Here is a 21,826-nt window from a genome sequence, read left to right as displayed (position 1 = left end):
TAAGTCACTTTGTTTTTCCCAAGACCTTGGCAGCAGGTTAACAGTGGCATCAAGATCTAGTATCCCAGACAATCCCCTGAAGCAATGTGACCAAAAAGGGATATGGTGTTAACCATTCCTGGTGTTCTGACTTAATAAAGATGGTCCAGGATGATCTTCACAATTTCTTCAAGACACTGAGGTCTGGATATGGCCGCTCTGGTTTCAGCAATTCACTGGGGAAGTTCCTTTGTAGGCAGCCATTCATCACATGGATGATGTTGTCTCCTGGAGTTCTCATTGCAGGAGTATTTTTTGCCCTCCTCTGCTGAACATTGCCAGGGTGTTTTCATGAGAATTCTCCCCTATTTTGTGCTCTTGTGTTCCCAGGGGAATCAGTGCATGTTGTTTAATTATCATTTAAACTAACGGAGTGCCAAAGGAAGCATTGGAGAAATCAGAGATGGTAGTGTGTTTATGCTCTTTCGTTTTTGCAGAGGAAGCTAAGAGATTGAATAAGATACTGTGGAACATGAGTCTGGGGTTAAATTTAGTCTCTCACACATTTTAAAGGGGATATCAAATCCACTGCAAACTGTGGATTTAAATTTACCCTGCCTTGCTACTGTGCTGATCAGAAGCCTTGTCAAACACTCTGAGGGGCAAAACCTTTTTGCAGGAGGTTTTCAGACTCCATTCCAGGATAAGGTCTGGGATGGAGGATGGCACCTTACTTAGCTGCTCACCATAAAATACAGTTATTGGACTGCAGCCTGCAGCCCTGTCAGTTCTTCTGCAGAAAATTCTCTTCTATACAAGGCATGCCCTTGAACAAGGATGAAAAAGATTTAGACCCTGTTTAGAGGCTACTGGCAGGGTAGGGTTCACTTTGCTCATCACCTTGAAGGGTGGCTGTTAGCACTGCAGCACTTCTCAGATAAAAGAGACAGTACACCAAGAGAGCAGAAGAAAAGAAAACATTAAAAAATAAAGTACAGGAAAAAGGAGATTGGTTCCAACTAGTCACACAGACATTGCTTGCCAGAGCATAAGGAGGGTAGAACAATTTATGGCACCAGTCAGGGGATACAGACATTTGGACTGAGCTTAAGAGCTGTCTAGGGACCTGCTGTTTGGTCCTTCCAGCCCAGTGAATGGCACTGCTGCTAACATACTTCTCAGGAAGACCTCGTTCAGCCTGGATTCAGGGCTGTCCCAGCCCTGGAAGAGCTCTTTGCAGCTTTCTTGGCAAACACCTGGAGCAGAAGAAGCTGCAGCTACCAGGATGGAGCTGCTCTGCGAATAGATGGGAGGTAGAGATGCTATTACTTCCTTCTTTGCTTTTTTTTGCAAAGAATTGCCATTCCTGTTTCTCTCTATATAGCAGCAAGCACCTAGGAGATACAAATTGCTATTAGTTACACATGTGCATCTGTACTTAGGGTTTTGATACCTTTTTAATTATTTTCCAGTTTCTCTGTTACAGTGGCTGATTTCTTCTCTCCCATTGCACATTTACACTCTATTTCACACATATTTAATTAGAGCATTGTCTACCTTTCTACAGAGTTTATTCCCTCAAGTCATACCTTTTACCATTGTTATTCATAAATTGAAAATCATTGTTGCACTTGCCTCCTCTCTTACATCATTCTCACACTTAGACCATGGCAACAATTCCTTCTCTCCCCAGATCCTGAGATACCTTATTTGAATTCTGTCTTTCTCATGTTCCCATTCTCTAGGCTTCAGCACAGATGTCTGCCCATGCAAGATGAAGGCACTGCAGTGATTCAGCCTTTCCCTCTGCTGTTCTTCCAGGGCTGAGGAATCTCTCCTCTGTTGATTCAGCCCCATCCTTTGTCTTGCTGTTTAGCTCTCAGATACTCCCACATCCCTGAAAGTACAGTAGAAATTCAGTCATACATCCTTGGCCATGGAGCAACGGCCCAGCTCAAAGCTGGAAGGGGCTGAGAACAGTGCTCAGGTCACAGAATTGTAGAATCAGATATCGTTCAAGTTGAAAAAGACCACTTAAGATCATCAAGTCCAACCGTGCAAAGTCCTACAAGTCCCAACTAAAAGAAGCAGCACCACCACATTTACCACTAAACCATGTCCTCAAGTGCCATAGCTGCATGTTTTTGAACACTTGCAGTCAGGAGTGTCAGTGTTACCCAGAGCAGGATAGGGCAGTGTTTTTAACTTGATCTGAAAACCTCATAGCAAGCAGAAAACTCTGGGTTACTGACTGTAGCTGAAGGGCTGCAAAGGGAACTGAAAACCGAGTCAGCTCTTTGGAGTTTGAGATTCATCCAAGAAGAATCGACACCCTTCCAGAAGAAAGACATTCACCAGCTGAAAGAGGTTTGGAAGTGGTGGGGTAGAGAAAGAGCTATCTTCACTGACAAGGTCATACTGGGAATACTGGTTTTCCTCCTTTCACTTTGCTGCTCTGGTGATGTGGCTTTGTAAGTCTCCTTGCACACGTGGCTAAACATGAGTTGTATTATCAGCTCCTTTTCGTATTGCTGTGCACTGCAATCCCTGAGTCAAAATGTATTCCTGCTCTTACCTTTGAAGTAGATACCTTTGATCTTTGGAAATGTAGAGGCACTGGAGGTAAGCAGAGTATAATTATGCCACTCTGAATAACCCCAGGACAATGAAGTTAAAGCTCCAGCTCTTACAGTAAAGTTCCTGCTCTGTGTAACATCTACAGTGGTTAAAGCCTCCATATTTCATCTCAGGGGAAAGGCTTAACCTCCAATGCCTGCATTATATTCAATTAGCTCAGAGAAAAACGCTGATTTCCGCTATTATGGCACAACATCCATCTCTTCTACAAGTGCTTTTTGATTGCATGAAAGCAAAAGACTCTATATTCTAGGTTTGATAGAGTATCTTGCAAATATTCCTTGCAACAAGTTGTCATTCTGTGTTCTGTAGGTCACATTTGCTGTAGCAGTCCTAAACCTAGATTTGGGATATGGGCAATATTCCTTCACTGTGGTGATGTTTCAACAGTACCATTCTCTGCCTCTCTCCTCACTGAAGTCAATAAAAGCAATGTTAGGACAACTCTTTGCTTTAAAAATTGTGTCTCGTCCAGAGGCAATGAACAGCTGGATGCTCTCCAGTGCGGTATAAAGAAGTATTTGGTGAAACCAGGCTAGTGTTCCTAACTTAAACTGTTTTCAGCTTCCTAATTCTCCATCTTTTTCCTGTAGGTTCACAACAGAAACCTGCTGTCCCTTGACTTTGATCGTGTGACAAGGACTGAGAAAATCTATGATGACCACCGCAAGTTCACGCTCCGCATCCTCTATGATCAGGCAGGGAGGCCCAGTCTCTGGTCACCCAGCAGCAGACTGAATGGGGTCAATGTCACCTATTCCCCAGGAGGACACATTGCCGGAATTCAGAGGGGCACGATGTCAGAAAGGATGGAGTATGATCAGTCTGGCAGAATTACATCCAGAATCTTCGCTGATGGTAAATCATGGAGCTACACCTACTTGGAGAAGGTAAGAATGCGCTTACCACTCAGAGATGGTGCATTTGAGGTACATGGGCTTTACTCCTTTGACGTCAGTACAGCTGCACTCCTTCACATCAGCTAATTGCTGGTCCTTATGGTCCAGTACTCCTCTTCTGTCCTGTTAAGGTGCACATACACCACAGAGCAGTTGAAAATTGTCTGAGATGTTTTTTCCCAGTCATACTGAGAGCATGTGAACTGTGAAGCTTTGGCATGTGATTTTTTAAGCACAGTCTTGCTTTATTGAGTTAACTATTGATGCCTTAAGAGGCCACCTAAAAACGGAGACTAGACAGGAGTAAGGGAATAAAGGTAGGTATTTATTTGAAAGGTCTTCAAAGGTACACCCTGGGGAGCCACAGGCTATTGCCAAGATGGATCCCAAGATGGATGACAAGTCACAAGTTCTTCACACTTTTATAGGTTTGGTTCATTTGCATATCAGGGTTAATTCTCCAATTAAAGCTTCAGTTTAATAATGTAATTCCCCTCAGTTTGCCCCCTTTCAGAGGCTTTTGGTTTATACTTTCTGGGCCTAGGACTGTCTGAGTGTCCTTGGAGAGCAGGCCTGGAGAGGCTTTGTTATGTCTACCTAGCATGAGAGAGCAGAAATTAACAGGCTACAAGAAACTTCAGACTTACACACTAAGCAGTACAGAATTTGAAAAATATGAAAGTTAAAATCTAAGGCATCACTGTAATACAAAATATACTCAGGTAAAGTCATCAGAGTGAACAGTAGGAATTTCCAGTAGGATTTTCCATGTGCAAACAAGCCATATAGGCTGACATTCTGCCTTCTCTGAGTGGCCCATTCCTGCTTACAGAAGTACATGTAATTAATAAGTGAGGCATTAATTCAGCCACACTGTTGTAGCACACTTTGCAGTGTTTCCCAGGCCTGCACTCTGTAGATTGGCATGGAACTTATATTTTCTGAGTATTACCATTCAGCATTACACTGTCCAGTGACCCATAGATCCATATGCTATATACCTGGGGCTGGAATTTTTTATTCCCTGGTTTTTGAATAGTGCCTATCCCTAGAACAGTTTAAGGAAACTGTAGTTGAGCCATATCTTTTAAGTATTGACTTATTCCTTGTATTATACAATCTATGTAGATTGTTTGTTATAGGCAAAAAAACAGAAAATCCCAGAACAAATAAGCATGCAGGCAGAAGTATGGAGGAAGAGGACAAAAGAAGAGGGTGATACAATGAATTAATTCTGCATTGGAAGGTGTTGGGGGATGCTTTTTCAAGTGTTGTTTAAGTAGCTCTACCAATTTTATTTGGTTAGTTTTCAGAGACTATTGGCACAGGGAGTTTGGTAAAACAGCTACACAGTACTGATTTGAAAAACTGAGCATTCTGAACTTGGACCATCCTCACTGCATTAACTGCTTCTTCCACTGACCCATTCCTATTTGGGGATACTTGATGTGCCATATGCAGCTCCTTACCTCTCACTGTTGAATTCTATGGGCGTATAGATTTGTCTCACCCTGCTCTTTGGATTGAAGAATCTTACAGGTTTTTTGTGAGAGTATAATTTCACTCAAAAAACAGGGTGTAATCTATACTTTTTTTCTCCCCATCCAGTCCATGGTGCTGCTCCTTCACAGCCAGAGACAGTACATCTTTGAGTTTGACAAGAATGACCGGTTGTCATCAGTGACCATGCCCAACGTTGCCCGTCAGACTTTGGAAACCATTCGTTCCATTGGTTACTACAGGAACATCTACCGGCCACCAGAAGGCAATGCCTCAGTGATTCAGGACTTCACAGAGGATGAGCAGCTCCTCCACACTTTGTACTTGGGCACGGGGAGGCGTGTCATCTACAAGTATGGGAAGTTGTCCAAGTTAGCCGAGATGCTCTACGACACCACAAAGATCAGTTTCACTTATGACGAAACTGCGGGCATGCTGAAAACCATAAACTTGCAGAATGAAGGGTTCACCTGCACAATCAGGTACAGACAGATAGGACCCCTCATTGACAGACAGATTTTCCGCTTCACTGAGGAGGGCATGGTGAATGCACGCTTTGACTATAACTATGACAACAGCTTCCGGGTGACCAGCATGCAAGCGGTCATCAACGAGACGCCTTTGCCTATTGATCTCTACAGGTATGATGATGTGTCAGGCAAAACCGAGCAATTCGGTAAATTTGGGGTCATTTACTACGACATCAACCAGATTATCACCACTGCTGTCATGACCCACACTAAACATTTTGATGCCTATGGCAGGATGAAGGAGGTCCAGTATGAGATATTCCGGTCTCTCATGTACTGGATGACTGTGCAGTACGACAACATGGGGAGAGTGGTTAAGAAAGAGCTGAAGGTTGGCCCTTACGCAAATACGACTCGTTACTCATATGAATATGATGCTGATGGCCAGTTGCAGACTGTGTCTATCAATGACAAACCTCTCTGGCGTTACAGCTATGACCTAAATGGAAACCTCCATCTGTTGAGTCCAGGGAATAGTGCCCGCCTTACACCACTCAGGTATGACCTCAGGGATAGGATTACTAGACTGGGGGATGTGCAGTACAAAATGGATGAAGATGGCTTCCTGAAGCAAAGGGGCAATGATATTTTTGAGTACAATTCAGCTGGCCTGCTCATCAAAGCCTACAATAAAGCGAGTGGGTGGAGTGTGAAGTACCGCTATGATGGCCTGGGAAGGAGAGTCTCCAGCAAAACCAGCCATGGCCATCACTTGCAGTTCTTCTACGCAGATCTGAGCAACCCAACCAAGGTCACCCATTTGTACAACCACTCGAGCTCCGAGATCACCTCCCTGTATTATGACCTCCAAGGCCACCTCTTTGCAATGGAGCTCAGCAGCGGTGATGAATTCTACATAGCCTGTGACAACATTGGCACTCCTCTGGCTGTCTTCAGTGGGACTGGCTTAATGATCAAGCAGATACTGTACACAGCATATGGGGAGATCTATATGGACACCAATCCCAACTTCCAGATCATCATCGGCTACCACGGAGGACTGTATGATCCACTCACAAAACTTATCCACATGGGGCGGAGAGACTACGATGTGCTAGCGGGTCGCTGGACAAGTCCAGACCACGATATGTGGAAGCATCTGAGTAGCAATAACATAATGCCTTTCAACCTGTATATGTTCAAAAACAACAACCCCATTAGCAATTCTCAGGATATCAAATGTTACATGACAGGTAAGACATTTAAATTAATTAACATTTTCACAAGCTTGCCATCAGCAAATAGGCGTCATGGTCTAACCCCAGATGGAACTAAGCCCCACACCACAGCTGCACAATCACTCCTCCCAGGTGGGATGGGGGAGAGAACTGAAAAAGTGAGAAAACCCATGGGTTGAGATAAAGACAGTTTAATAGGAAAAGCAAAAGCTGCTTGTTCAAGAAAAGTAAAACCAGGAATTCATTCACTACTTCCCATCAGTAGGCAGCCACCCCCAGGACAGCAGGGCTTCATCCCACAAAACAGTAGCTTGGGAAGACAAACACCATCACTCCAAACGTCCTCTCTTTCCTCCCCAGCTTTACATGACACCCTATGGTCTGGGATATCCTTTGGGTCAGTCCTTCATCCTGTCCCAGCTGTGTCCCCTCCCAACTCCTTGTGCACCCCCAGCCCCCTCACTGGTGGGGTCAGTGGGGAGCAGAAAGGGCCTTTGCACTGTGTGAGCACTGCTCAGCAATAGCAAACCCATCCCTGTGTTATCAACACTGTTTGCAGCACGAATCCAACACACAGCCCCATACCAGCTGCTGTAAAGAAATTTATACTTGCCAAAACCAGGACAATAGGTAATTCCTCTCTCAGTGTCCTGATCACCATGACGTTTTCCATTCTTTAATTAATGGACGTAAGTTTTAGTTTGCCAGTTGACCCCCATGTACAGGGCATGTTTAATTCATTAGCATAGATGGAGATTGTAATTCCCAAACCTCTTTCCTTTTCTCTTCTTAGGTGTTTGTTCTTTTTATTTTGCTTACAGTTTTTTGTCCCCTCAGATATCTGAAGTTTAGCTACCAATTAATGTCCTGATAACCTTTCTCTTTGTAGAGGGGCAGCTCTGTTTACACAGTTTTACATAGAGATTTATTTGCAACTAAAAAAAAGGCATACAGATTTGTTTTAGCAGAATAGCAAAGCGATTTAAACCTTTCATTGCAGTCAGCCATTTCAGAGCATCTACATGACTACTACACTACTAGCTATGTAGTTCAAAGTTAATCTGCCCCACAGAATTAACAGTTTCTACAAAAAGTCAATAAAAGAAGGTGCCTTAGACTTAAAGGCCAGGTCTTGGGGCACACCTGCCCCAAAGCTTGACACAATCTCTGAACTGCTCCCCCTGAAACTTTGTAAAATCGCTGTAATATGAGCTCTGGGGTATTTTTACAGAAAATCCTTTTTTATGTTAAATGTCCTTCCTGTATTCATTGAATCATAGAACCATTTCATTTGGAAAAGACCTTTAAGACTATGAAGTCCAACTATTAACCCATCACTACCACATCCACCACTAAACCATGTCCCTAAGTGCCTCAACTACATGTCTTTTACATCCTTTCAGGGATGGTGTCTCCACCGCTGCCCTGAGCAGCCTCTTCCAGTGCTCGACAACCCATTTGGTGAAGAAATTTTTCCTAAAATCTATTCTAAACCTCCCCTGGTGCAACTTGAGGCCATTTCCTCTTCTCCAATTCCTTGTTACCTGGGAGAAGAGACCAGCCCCCACCATACTGCAGCCTTGTTTTGGGAAGTTGTAGAGAGCAATAAGGTCACCCCTGAGCCTCCTTTCCTCCAGTCTAAACACCCCCAGCTCCCTCAGCTGCTCCTTGTCAGACCTGTGCCCCAGACCCTTTACTAGCTCTGTTGCCCTTTTCTGGACACACTCTATCACCTCAGTGTCTTTCTTGTACTGAGGGGCCCAAAACTGAACACAGGATTCGAGGTGTGGCCTCACCAGTGCTGAGTACAGGGGGACAATCACTGCCCTGGTCCTGCTGGCCACACTATTGCTGATACAGGCCAGGATGGCACTGAGCTTCTTGGACATCTGGTCACACTTGCCTGTTTGCTGCCATCCCCTGCCTGTACTGAGACAGCAGCCTGAAGAAGCTCACTAGCACACTGTCCCTGTACTGTTGGTGTGCTGCTCCCAGGATTATCTCTAGCCAGCTTTGTTTTATTCCTTTCGCCCTTCAAATCTAGTTTCATACTGTTTTCATACTGTGTGCAACAGTGGTAGCAATGTTTGAGAAGACTTTTTCGTGGGACTCCTTTCTACATACTTCCCATTGAAAAACCAAGTGCCACAATCACAAATCAAATGTACATACTGCTTAAGGAGATAGAATTAATTTTTAAAGGTTCCTGCTGCATCTATCACAACCTTCCCATATTTAACAATAATTGCATTCCCCTGAGTTACGAGATCTGCTTAATAGCAAATAAATGTTACACAGTAAAAATCCTGGGTTTTCTATTCTGCTTGTTTTTCTAGCCATTAGGATTTGTGCTTTCAGGTTCTTCTGCAATAATCATAAGGGTTAGATAGCGGGGCTTTTTAATGAAAAGTTGTTTTCTCCAGAGCTGAGAAGATGATGCCACGAGGGAAGTAAAATATGTCAAAAGATGCAGGCTAAGATCCTCTATGTTGCTCTCACTCTGATAATTAAGGCTGGGAGGGAATACCCCGAGACAACTTTTTCTATCAGAAAATGCTTATTTGTCAAAACTGAATTTGTTTATGGGGGAGGGTTGAGCTTGAGAGATTTCTTAGCAGAAGCATAAACAGCTTTCAAAATTGTCTAAATGACAAAGTCCAAAATGGCCTTAAAGAAAAAATCATTTTGCATTTTTCAACCTCTTTAAGTGTAAACTAATGATTGAAAACTGGAAAAGAAAAATAAGGAGTCAAAACCAAAATGGAGTTTATTTCAGAAGTTAATTTGAAACTTTTGGTTTGAACTGATCTAGTTTTTAAACTGTTGCTGTGTGACATATTAACAGATTTTTGTTTTCCGGCTCAAGACAGGACAAAATATTTTTCCTAGCCCTGTGTTAGAACAGGTGTATAGCTTCCCACACAGCTCTGACAATAAAATCAAGGTGTCCAAATCTGATACAGTAATATTTTATGTCCACCAAATTATTTTTTCCATGGTCTTGTAAGTTCTGTTTTTAGTTTTCCAAGAATACAGAGCCCAAATATATATTTTTAAGTTTCTTCTCTTCCAGTGCATGGAAGAAGCAGGCCATGCTATGGGATGTGTGCTGTGACACAAGGCTGCTGCCCCAGCACTTGTTTCTGCTCAGGCTTTCAGGCACCTCATGGGCAAGACCCATAAGACAGCCCTGGTCATCACAATGAAATCTGCCCAGATCTGGACACAGGGAACCACTTTCTGTCCCTCTGTTCCCATGCTGGGACCTGCTTGTCCTTAGGGGAGCTCAGTGCCCAGGGTGACCAACACGTGCTTTGGTCCACAATGATGAGGTCTCTGAGCTTATGGATACAAACTGAAGATATGTGGAGGGGAGAGCAGGAGAGAAGCAGGTATTTATGTTTTGAGAGGCCCATTGTTAAACATGAATATTTTAGTGATTGTACACTTCATGGCACAGAGCTTTGCTGCCAGCTTCAGCAATCCTGATGGATTGAACTGACATTTCCATTACATGTGTCTGCATTAAGCACTCTTTTTCTTTGCCCTCAAATGAATTTACTGTGAAATGTGTTGGCAGGGTTACTGTAGCTGAAAAAAACCTCTGTGATGTGAAATGTACTTTTCTGTCAAAAAAGTTGTCACTGCCTCCTGGCAAATTAGTATTTTCCCCTCTGTTTCTCAGCTCCACACCTTCCTCCCGTGGTTTTGGGTTGTTTGTTTTGGTTTGGGTTTTTTTTTTTTTTTTTTTTTTTTTTTTTTTTTGGTTTTGGGTATTCCAACACACCTCTTCCCAAAAAGAATAAACTCCAGTTTGCAAATGTTTTGGAAGTCAGTTTTCTGAGAATTATAAAAAACCCCCCTGTCTTGGATATTTCCAGACGTGTTACATATTTTTCAGCAGTTCAGCATCCATGCTCTGTATTCTTTTTAGCATTTTTGAAATGCTTGGGAAATGGTTCCTGCACCAATGCTGACCTTCACTGTTTTACTTTGTTCCCCTGACCACCTGGTCCACAATATGTACATCAAAGTTCTTCATTTGAGATAAGAAGGATTTGGAAGCAGGCTGGCTTAGCACTAGGCAACAAAATAATCAAATGAGCCTTTTCATTTCTTTCATACCCCCCCAACCTCTCTGTTTCAAAGACACTCCAAAAACAATCTGTACATTGAGTGAACAGAAGTGTTTTTATTACAGAAATCCTCCCTCTTCCACATGGATTGTCGCAAGGGCTTTTTGGACATCTGCCCAATCGCAACATTTTGGCCTGTAGGAAAACAAGCAACAGATAGTGTGTTTGTTTGGCTCCTGATTCTGCAGTCATCTGGAACGGCGTTATTTGCCACTTGCATCCATAATTTCTTTTCCAACCAGTTTTTCAAAACATTCATTTAGGCTCATGGGAATAGAGAAAAAAAATATTCAAAGATGCATATTTGATTATTTAAATTTTTTTCCATCTTCAGATTGTTTCAACAATGTTTATTGAGTTTAGCAAAATGAAAATCAAGCCTTTGCACTTCCAGCTTGAAGCAGAGCAATCACCAACAAAATTCCAGTTACATCCGCTTAAGACTCCTGGGAGCTGATATTAGTTAAACTTTACCTTCATACCTTTCTTTTCCTTGCAATTGCTATTTGTGTGCCAAATGCACACCATACTGCTCAGGGACTGTAGCAGGTGTGTCCTCTGGAGCTGAGTGAAGGCAAGCAAGGTGTGCTCATCAAATGCTCTGAAGTTAACGGGGCTTCTGCTAATCCCAAGCAGATCTAGGAGTTACCCAACCTCATCATTTCCTCCAGCAGATTAACTTTCAGCTGCTATTCCTAATAGCTGTGCAATCAAAAATCAAGGAAGACTTTGTAATCTACTGGCAAGTAAATACAGACAGGAATGATGTCCCAAATGGCTCGTTTTCCATCATGCTGCCTTTAGTTCCAGTGGACCCACTTTTGCATAAGACAGTAATTTATCACTGGTAGCCAGTTTTCTCACCATCCATGGATATTTTTAAGGGGTTTGTAAAAAGTACCCAAGCAAAGTATCTGTCTTGTATCTGTTCACTTATTTTCACTTTAATGTACCTTGCAGGTAGTATGAAGACTGACTGTAAATGTCACTATAAAAGATGATGTGACTTTACACTGGTTTAATACTCTAAGTACAGCTTCTTACGAAAGATGCCAGGAAACTCTGGACTGAGGTGGAAATGCCATGGAAAAAGCTTCTTCCATGAGCACCTGCTAAATGCCTGTGCTGTCCATCCTGGATGTCCTGGTATTCTGGCTCATAGCTCTAAATTTAGTCTTCAGCCTGCAGGCCCTTTGAAAGTCCTCAGGGAAAGAAGTATTGTGGCTGAGGTGTTCCAAGCTGACTGTAGGACCGGATAACACTTCCCAATTTGCTGGAGCATCTCAGCCTCCAAGTGTGTTGCTGTTCTTGCACTTGTGCACACTTTCAAACAGTGCTCGGTTTCTGCTGATGAAGGGCAGACATGAAGTCGACTTTGATTTGGGCCGTTTGTTCACTGCCAGAGTTTCTGTTTCAGAGCTGGGAAAGTGCAGAATTTGGCTCTGGCTCAAGGTGGAAAGCCCACATTTTGGCCATGGCTCTTTCAAAGACCATTAAGATTTCTGCTCTTCACACAACATGGGCACTCATCATTTTGTCCAGACTGCTACAGTGCCAGCCACCATGGGGTCCTCCTCTGGGCCTTCTTCTGGGCAATCCTGCTTGAGAGATCAGATAATCTTATTTATGTTTCTCTTCCCTTCCAGATGTCAACAGTTGGCTGCTCACCTTCGGGTTCCAGCTGCACAATGTCATCCCAGGCTACCCCAAGCCAGACATGGATGCAATGGAGCCATCCTATGAGCTAATCCACACACAGATGAAAACCCAAGAATGGGACAATAGCAAGGTGATCCATGTAACTCCATACTGTATCTCATGCCCTTATCAGCAAACTTTCCATGTGCAATGTTGATTGAAAAACCTCTATCAGCATGTTGTGGGATTAAGAGTGAGTCTGACCCCATTCCAGTATTGAAATCTGAATGAATAATCACATCTTAAGTTCCCTACTGCCATAGTGCTTTTTCCTGTGATATTTTGTGGTGGTTGCTCAATGAAGGGGCTCGTTACTGTTTCTTTCTCCCACAAGAGGCCCTGTTATCACATATTGCAGGCTAAATTCGAGGCCTTTGCACTCAGGATTCTTAGAAATTAAAACAAAAAAACCAAATCTTGATACAGAATAAGTTTATAAAGATTTTTTTTTGTTCTAGAAACTTATTCAATCTGGTTTAAAATGTCTTAAACAAGAAGTCCCTCTACTTCCATAGGAAACTGTTCTGCATTGCAGAGTGTCTTACCAGAAAGAATTTTTAGATGATATTAAACTTCCATTTTACCTGAGTGGGTTTAATCCCATGTAACTGTGTCCTGCTTTCAAAAGCAGGCGTGCATCCCAAGCCATTTTGGTAGATGCTGGTGCAAAATTCAGTGATAAAGTTGGCAAGAAAAAAGCTTTTGCAGCCCAATCATTTCCCCATCTTCCTGCTGGGAATTACTCAGCTGAAAGATGGAGGCAGCACTGTTAAAGGTCAGAACACCGGGTCAGGATTTGAGAGCCCTGGGTTAACTCCCATCCCTACTGTTTATCAGTGTATGACCTTGAAAAAGTCACTTACCTCTCAGGATTCTCTTTCATCTCGTAGCCTGATTGTATTCTGGAGTGGCTTTCATCTGTTTAGTCCAAATCCTCTTTAGTCTGAACTCCCACTTGCTATTGCGGTGTGTTCAAACATTGCAAGAGCAGCGAGGCACCGACGTGCTTGGGGAGATCAGGACATGCTCTCAACGTTTTTGCTAATAAAACGATAACAGTAGGCAATTGAATTGATTCCATCTGCCCTCCTAACCTCTCTATCTGTGACTTCACTGAAATCTTGATGTCCTGCAGCAGGTTCTTGAGGTACACATCTTAAATCAGGAGGTCACATCTCCTGAATGACAAAAAGTACCACTCAGAGGTACAAACAAATTGCTGTAGATTGATAATAGTCGTGTGTCAGTCCATCATTGGTACTCAGCCTCATAACCATGGTGAAGACAAGTTAAAATGTACCAGCTTCAACAGGAAATTTATATGAAGTGTCACTTAATAATGCAGGGGGAACTAAAAAAACTCTGCCTTTTGCTACCATGTCTGAATTGATGCCTGAAAACTATTACAGTGCAGTGACTCAGTTGTGTTTTGGAGCTCAGAGACTCCCTTTTTGTTTCTTATTTCCTTGGATTAAACAATAAGATGCTAATAAAATAACAACAGAAGTTATTTCTGTAATGAGAGAGAGCCTCAGGATTTTTCTTACTCTCTGATGTGACACGGTCTCCCTGGGCAAAGTTGTACAGGAGTAGACAAACAGGAAAGGCTCATCCAGAGACTGCACAGAAGACCATCTCTGTATTGTTATGTGCAGTAGATAATAACTGTCACAGAACCACCACAGAAATTGTTATTATTATGGGTAGTGTTATTATATTATTATTTTGTCATTAGTTCATGTAGTGGGTTTCATTATGTGTATTATAGTGTGTATATATATATATAACTTTTTTATGTGTATTAATAATAGTATCATTATTTGACTTATTGAATAGCCAGGTAACTTGAGTGACAGCTTGAGGTGAAGACTGACCCTTGCTCATACAGGCAGATTGGCTGGAAATAAAATCAAGGAGCGCCCTCCTTTCCATCTACCCATTTTAGGTGAATCTGCCTGAATGAGCAATCAGAAGAAAAGAAAATCTCCATGTCCCTCACAGGTTTTTAAAGCCAGAAGCTGCAGTGAGGGCTGTGCAGGGACCTGCTTGTTAAAGAAGGGCTTTATACAGCTGTCATGCTTCCAGATGAGTCACTTTGCACTCAGATGTTGAAAGTGGAATTTAACCATTGCAGGCTGTTTCATACTTTCCCCCTGTGTTATGACAGCAACAAAACATGAGCATTTTTATTTCAGTCTACAGTTGCAAGATCATGCTGTGATAGCAAGTGGCTCTTAAATGCTCTAGAGCAGGCTTCCCTTGCTTTCTGTCACACCCAGCATATTGTAGGCACATATTTGCTTACACCAAATTCATTCACATATGATACCTGAATACATGATCCATTTTCTCCTATGCCTATCCATGCATCCAACACTGATGTTTCACATAAAGTTCTGTTCACTTTCAACCCTTGCAGGCATCGATACATGCTCCCAGACCAAGTCCAGCCCTCCTTCCCACTGGTTGTCTCTGTATTTATTGATGAAGCAGGTAGAAGAAAATAAAAACTTCTGAAAATTTCACATAGGAAATGACAAAATTAAACCAAGGTAAAATGGAAGCATAGGAAACATTTTCAGGTAATAAGACTGATCAAACTGTAAAATGGTCTTGCAGAGCATACAAAGTAAGCTCTACATCTTTTGTCATTTAAAAGTAGCCTGGACAAGGCATTCATCACTGAATGATATACCACAACTTTCTCATCTCCATGTCTTCTGATCCCTAGTTTCTCTGGGTCACATACCTCCTTGTGATAGACCAAAGTATATTTGAGCTACTCCACTGGCTTTGCTGATCAAAGCTATGGCCCAGCAGACCGAGTCTGTTCTTTTATCAGAGGAACAACTATCAGAGGAAGGAGCACAAGGGCAAAGCAGATAATGCCCATAAATGGCTGCTTCATCTCTCTTCAGAGTGCATAACCAGAGGGCCCTAGCATCTCCTTCCAAAACATTTTTGGTATTTGCCTTGCAGGTCTGGAAGATAGAAGGAGAGATAATTCTGACTTTGAGCATCCACCACCTCAAAAACAGCCAGCGTGTCATAAACCTTGCACTAACCCCCTGAAGCTCTGAAGTGACATTTAAAATCCAATACTCCCATTGTGCAGCACTTCTCCCCCTCTCCTCCCCACAACTGCAAGGCTGTCACTAAATTGTTTGTTGAACAAGTTCAGTGTTATTGGCCACTGGGGGACTCTGGGTCACCTCTGGCATATTGTGAAACTGCTGCACCTGAATCCAATTTCTCTTCTGTTTTTTTGTTGGGTTTTTTTTTTTCCCTTCCTTTTTGTCTTGTTGAGCTGTCAGGTAATTGTTGGAGCCAGAACAACTCTATTTCCAGGGAGGAGTGTTTCGGAGTCAGCACTTGTATTATTATCTACATCCTGTTATAACTACCCTTCTCTCCATCCCATGGGCACTGTCTCCAGGAAGGGTCCTGTAGCACAGCCTGTTACAGGCTTTGCTGGAGGAGTAGTTTTTGGAGTCCCCTCTGGAGCAGCATTTTGGAGGCAAGGGCTGCTCTGGGATGCTCAGCCAGGAAGTGAGCTCCAGGTCTATGCTTTCTGGCAGAGCTTCTTCCAAGGACAGTCTGTTTGAGAGACAGGCTCTGCCAGTGTTCATCATTCAGGGAAGGCATCCTGACATTGCAGGTGCTTTGGCCTGTGCTTGGACCATCACGCTGTCTGCATGTCTGTCCATCAGCCCCCAGTTATGTTTCACAAATGTAGTGGTCAGTTTTCAAAGGATCTAATGCAGGGAAAGGAGCTGAGGTCTCAAAGACATTAAGCTCTTAAGGCTTTATGAAAATAAATGAGCAATATGAAAAGTCATGAGCAAGAGAAGGAGGCAAATCCTCTCACTTCTCCACACTTGAAATCTGCTTCATGAACTCAACTTCGTTATCCCCCTACAGCCGTGTACAGTGGTGGGGTGGAGGAGAGACCTCTCCTCTAAGCCCCTGAGTTAGTGCTCCTGTTTGGCTCATTCCCAGCCAGGCAGCATCCATAGCACTGGCCTTGCTGGCTCATGGCTCACCTCTGCTGCCCCACACATGGCCTCTTGGCCAACCCACCTGCAGTGCGGCCGTGCTGGTGGGCACATCCGAACGGAGACTTGTCTCCAGGTGATGGTCACGTGGAAGGAGGGTCACGTAGGGAGGAGGCTGATGGCTGAACAATGGCTTTGTTAGCAAAGAGCGAGAGGGAAAATTAAAAGGGAGCTTATAAAAAAGAGGGAGAGCAACTTTTTACACTGGTAAATAGGGATAGGTGAAGGGGAACAGTTTTAAATTCAAACGGTAGAGATACAGATTAGATGTTAGGAAGAAATTGTATACCCAGCGAGTAGTGAGGCACTGGAACAGGTTGCCCAGACAAAATGTGGATACCCCATCCCTGGGGTTGTTCAAGGCCAGGTTGGATGGGGCTTTGAGCAGCCTGGTCTAGTGAGTGACATCCCTGCCCATGGTGGGTGGGTGGGTTAGAAGATCATCTTTTAGGTCCCTTACAGACCAAGCGTTTCTGTGATCCTATGATAAATAGGAAGGAGTTAAAAATGAATCATGTATCAGAGAAAACCGTAACTTCCAAACCTTCTGGAGAAAGTAGCTTTCTGCGTTGTAAGCCATATGGTGTAAGAGAAACACCTATCTGTCTATAATGGCACAAGGATAGAAAGAAACTTGGAAACGTTCACGTATTTCACATCTTGGATCCTTGATGGGAAATTAAAGCTTTCAGTCTCACACTGGAAGGCGGTATTTAAAAACAACAGATGATAGGATCTGGTGATGGTATTTCAAATCCTCAAGAGGTGCTGGCAAAATGCAAGAGGCTATTCAGAGATCCTGGTAATGTGCTGCTCTCCTGAGCTTTGTGCAGCAGAGAACAAATGATGAAGGTCGTTCTCTTCTCTCCAAAGGGTTGTTACTAGATAAAGTGAAATGTCACCTAAGGACATCTGATTAAAAAAGACTGTGAGGAAAAATAAACCCAGCCTATTTTTCACTCACATCGAGCAACAAATACTGAAATAAAATAGCAATGAATTCCCTTCTTTCTTCTGTAAAACTGGTTTATAGATGCCTTGGTTTACAGTTACTAAAAGCAGCAGCATTTTTGAGAGAATAGCACATGCTACTGCAGCTTTGGATGGAAATTTTCTGTTTCTTTTCCTTTCCAGTTCATTGAAATGAGTTCTAAGATTAAACAGAAATGGTAATTTCAAAGTCAGGGATACACTGCCTCTTTGAACTACGTATAATCTGTTTGCCTCCACCCTCTTTATATTCACAGCACAGCATACACACTGGCTGTGCTCTGGTTTGCTTGAATTTGTTGGCTGGGGGTTTTTTTTCTGTTAGATGTGTTTGCTTTTCCTTTTAAAAGAGTGCTCTTCCCAAATACACTCTTTTATCAAAGAAGTGCACTCAAAAAGTCATTTCAAAGTCATCCTGGTCTTGTTTTCAAGGTAACAAGAGATGCATTTAGTTCTTGAAATAGTTGATAGCTAATACTTTGAGCAACCTGGTGCAGTGGAAGGTGTCCCTGCCTGTGGCAGAAGGTTTGGAACTAAATGATCTTTAAGGTGCCTTCCAGCCCAAACCAGTCTGTGATTCTAAGTGATGGTGAATGTTCAGCATTACAGCTTTGCACATCTCATTTCCTACTTCCCTATGTGAAAAAAAGATGGGGAGAGCCCGGAAGTAACCAGTCCTCAATAGAAAACCCTTTGGTTCCACTTTTGTTCTTGATTAAGGCACCTAAAGGTAGGTATTTGCCTGTGAATTTAGTATCTGGTGATGTCCAGATCCACTGGTTTGTTGTGGCAACCTAATTTGGAGGCACTCATAGAGGCTCTTTACCTAATAATGTGCTCATAATTGAAAACATACTGGAGTTCCTGCAGCTCATCAGGAATAAGGTGATGGAGACAAAATTGAAGGGGAACAGGGGCAATTTCTGATCGGTGTGATTTGCCCGTGCCCAGTACTGCCTGACCTCCCCAAGCTCCCTTCCCCAAAGTGATAATCAGAGAGAGGATGGTGAAATTAATTCCAGGGACTCTTTTTCACTCACCTGCTGGTCAACAAGGTGGTGTATCTATAGATGGTGATACATAAGTGATCACAGGACATAGCAATATAGCACAGAAGAACTGATTTACATCCTTGAGTGACCAGTGATTTGGTGTGAGTGCTGAGAGATGCCTTTTCCCATCACTGGTTAGTTACTGAGGCAAGTTGGAGGGCAACGTGACATACGAAGTGGTAAAGGGACCACCTAACGTCAACCCCTACGAGATACATCTGAGAAGAAGAACTCTCCATTTAAACCTCTTTGAAGAGGAAATAGCTAATTACCAAGGCTGTGCAGTGTGCACTTGTTTAGAGCAGTAAGTGTTTCATGGAGCCTGGAAGCCTAATTGTTCCATGTCCATCATCACTGACGTCTACATTAATTACGTCCATTTTTTGCATAATTAGAGCACTTGTGCAATTGGCAGAGAAGCTGGGCTCAGCTCCCTATCAGTCTGTTAATTATCTTGCTCTCTGGGTGGTGTGTGAGATGCCCCACAGGCAGGATGGAGAAAACCAGAAAGAGCTCCTTTTTCACAGGAAACTGGTTCCTGCTCCACCTGCTATGTTGTCAATCAAAAAGGGAAAAGGAGAAGGTACACCAGCCTGCTCAGCACTTTGAATAAAAGTAATTTCTGGAAATTTTAGTGTTTTACAGCCCAAAATGTGCTCTTGAAGTTGTGTTCCTCTATTCCCTTACAGTTTTCTCTTTTATCAATCAAAAGTGCTCATAACTTCTGAGCGAGTTGCAATGCTCAATCCTTTATTTTATGTTTTTTTATACCATACGAATCCTTCCTGGAAATGGCCACCATGGAAATGAGGGTTTATTTCACTTCCCTCGCCATGTTACAAGTCTTGTTTGAGAGGGCCACACTGAAATGCCTGCATCATCTGAATAGTCTTCTTGCCCCCAGGATGTGAGCCTCTAGGTCGTGGACAGCTTAAGGCAATATACTTCATGGGTGTTAAATTTCCTCAAAATAATTGGAATGGAGCTAACTTTGTAGCTTATATTTAATCCTGGGTGTCATTACATTATTGAACTGAGCTGTTGGCACTGCCAGGAGAGCTTTGTCATAGAATCCTCTTGCTTTTGTGAAATTTGAGCAAATAATTGTTCACAAACAGGAGTCTGTCAGAAGCCAGTGTTGCCATGAATTGATGAGAGCATTTCCCGAGCATTTTGCAGTAATGATGAGCTGCTGACTCGGTGTGTGCTTGCTCCATTATACACTAACAGCAGAAGTGACTTTGTATTGCACCTGACTGCAAATGATCTGGGCTGTTGTCTCTCAGCAGTTTTGCTTCAATACAAGCCAAAACTTGAGTATCAGGTGTGGTTGGCCTTAACTCAGGGAGCCTACAAATTGTAGAGGATTTGCAGGAAATGGGTTTTGGATTTAATGCCTTCCTTGAGTTTTGAACAACCTGCTTTGGCCAGGCTGAAATGGAATACAGAGGGGTTATGGCCACTTTGAGGGTCATGCAGGTCATGCAGGGCCTTTGAAGGCAGCACAAGGAGTTATAAAGTGGAGTTAAAATAGAAGAAACTTTTACAAATATTTCCACACTTCACAGAAAATCTGAAACATTTGGTAAAGCACCATGGCCCCAAGATGAATTGTTTCTTACATGCAGAACACTGAAATACAACCTAAAAATATGTGTCCAAATTCAGCTCTCACACCATTGAGGCAAAAAATCATTTTCTTCCTCTGCATCGTTCAGTCTATGAGATTAAATACAGTTCAGTTTACAGAAACAGTCAGCATTAGGGGTACAACACGTCTCTTTCATGAAAAACAATTAAAATTCTGAAAAGATGTGATAAAGGGAAAAAAAATAATGGCGCTCCTCACTACGTGTTTCCAGTATGTTTTCTTGCTCTCCGCCATCCTAAAAATAGCTTTGGGTCATCAGGTTTCTCTTTCTAATATGTCTTTCTCTTCATTCTCTCCCTGCTCAGTCCATTTTGGGGGTCCAATGTGAAGTGCAGAAGCAGCTGAAGGCCTTTGTCACCCTGGAGCGCTTTGAGCAAATCTACAGCTCCAGCATCGCTGGGTGCCAGCACGTCAAGAAGAACAAGAACTTTGCTTCTGGAGGCTCCATCTTTGGCAAGGGCGTAAAGTTCGCCATGAAGGACGGGCGCGTGGCCACTGACATCATCAGCGTGGCTAACGAGGATGGCCGGAGGATCGCGGCCATCCTGAACAATGCCCACTACCTGGAGAACTTGCACTTCACCATTGACGGGGTGGACACACACTATTTCATTAAGCCGGGGCCGTCGGAGGGTGACCTGTCCATCCTAGGCCTCAGCGGCGGGCGGAGGACCCTGGAGAACGGCGTGAATGTGACAGTGTCCCAGATCAACACAGTGCTGAGTGGGAGGACTAGACGCTACACGGACATCCAGCTCCAGTACGGTGCACTGTGTCTAAACACACGCTACGGGACCACCTTGGATGAGGAGAAGGCACGCGTTCTGGAGCTGGCCCGGCAGCGCGCTGTCACCCAAGCTTGGTCCCGGGAACAGCAGAGACTGCGGGATGGGGAGGAGGGTATTCGCTCGTGGACAGAAGGGGAGAAGCAACAAGTGCTAAACACAGGCCGGGTACAGGGCTACGATGGCTATTTTGTGATCTCAGTGGAGCAGTACCCTGAACTCTCAGACAGCGCCAACAACATCCACTTCATGAGACAGAGCGAAATGGGCAGAAGGTGACAGAGAGGGTCAATGCGGTGACTTCTTGCCAAAGACAGCTACTCTTTTGTGGCCACTTACCTGACTGTGTTGTACTCAATCCTTTTTCTAAACTGAACAAGGTGGGGGGGGGGGGAGGAAAATAGCAAGAAAAAGAATAATACAGTTGCACTGTAACTCATGCAACATACTTTTTTCCCTCTTTAATTTGGCCTTCACGTGTTTTTTGCAATGAACAGAAGGTATGTTTTGCCGTAGTGTGATCACAGTGAAATTTATTGTCTCCTGTCCTTTTTTCTGGGTTTTGTTTTGTTTTTTTGTTCTTTTCCCCCCTCTTTGTGAGGAATTTGAAGTGGGGAGTCATCAACGTATGTCCTTAGGTGTAAGTGCGAAATGGATGTCTGTGCTAACTTGTGTCATCCTAACCCTTTCTGACTTGGGGCAGGGGCATAGCCTTCCACCTGGAACAGGGGGAGCC

General features: G+C 43.3%; 1 protein-coding gene across 3 annotated transcripts in view; it reads left to right on the top strand.

The window, feature by feature from the left end:
* Positions 1-21,369, top strand: part of TENM4 (teneurin transmembrane protein 4) — a gene marked incomplete at both ends in the record, with an annotated part of 341,202 nt that extends 319,833 nt beyond the window's left edge. For all 3 annotated transcript variants that reach the window (XM_082278669.1, XM_082278668.1, XM_082278667.1), the window contains 4 exons: positions 3,210-3,506; positions 5,124-6,738; positions 12,506-12,648; positions 20,611-21,369. In XM_082278669.1, the coding sequence (XP_082134795.1) occupies positions 3,210-3,506; positions 5,124-6,738; positions 12,506-12,648; positions 20,611-21,369 (2,814 nt within the window). The remainder of the gene's footprint in view (positions 1-3,209; positions 3,507-5,123; positions 6,739-12,505; positions 12,649-20,610) is intronic.
* Positions 21,370-21,826: the final 457 nt, after the last annotated feature.

Source organism: Coloeus monedula (assembly GCF_965178545.1).
Source record: "Coloeus monedula genome assembly, chromosome: 3".
NCBI lineage: Eukaryota > Metazoa > Chordata > Aves > Passeriformes > Corvidae > Coloeus > Coloeus monedula.
Note: the sequence above shows the minus strand (reverse complement) of the source record. Positions and strands in the feature narration are given on the sequence as shown.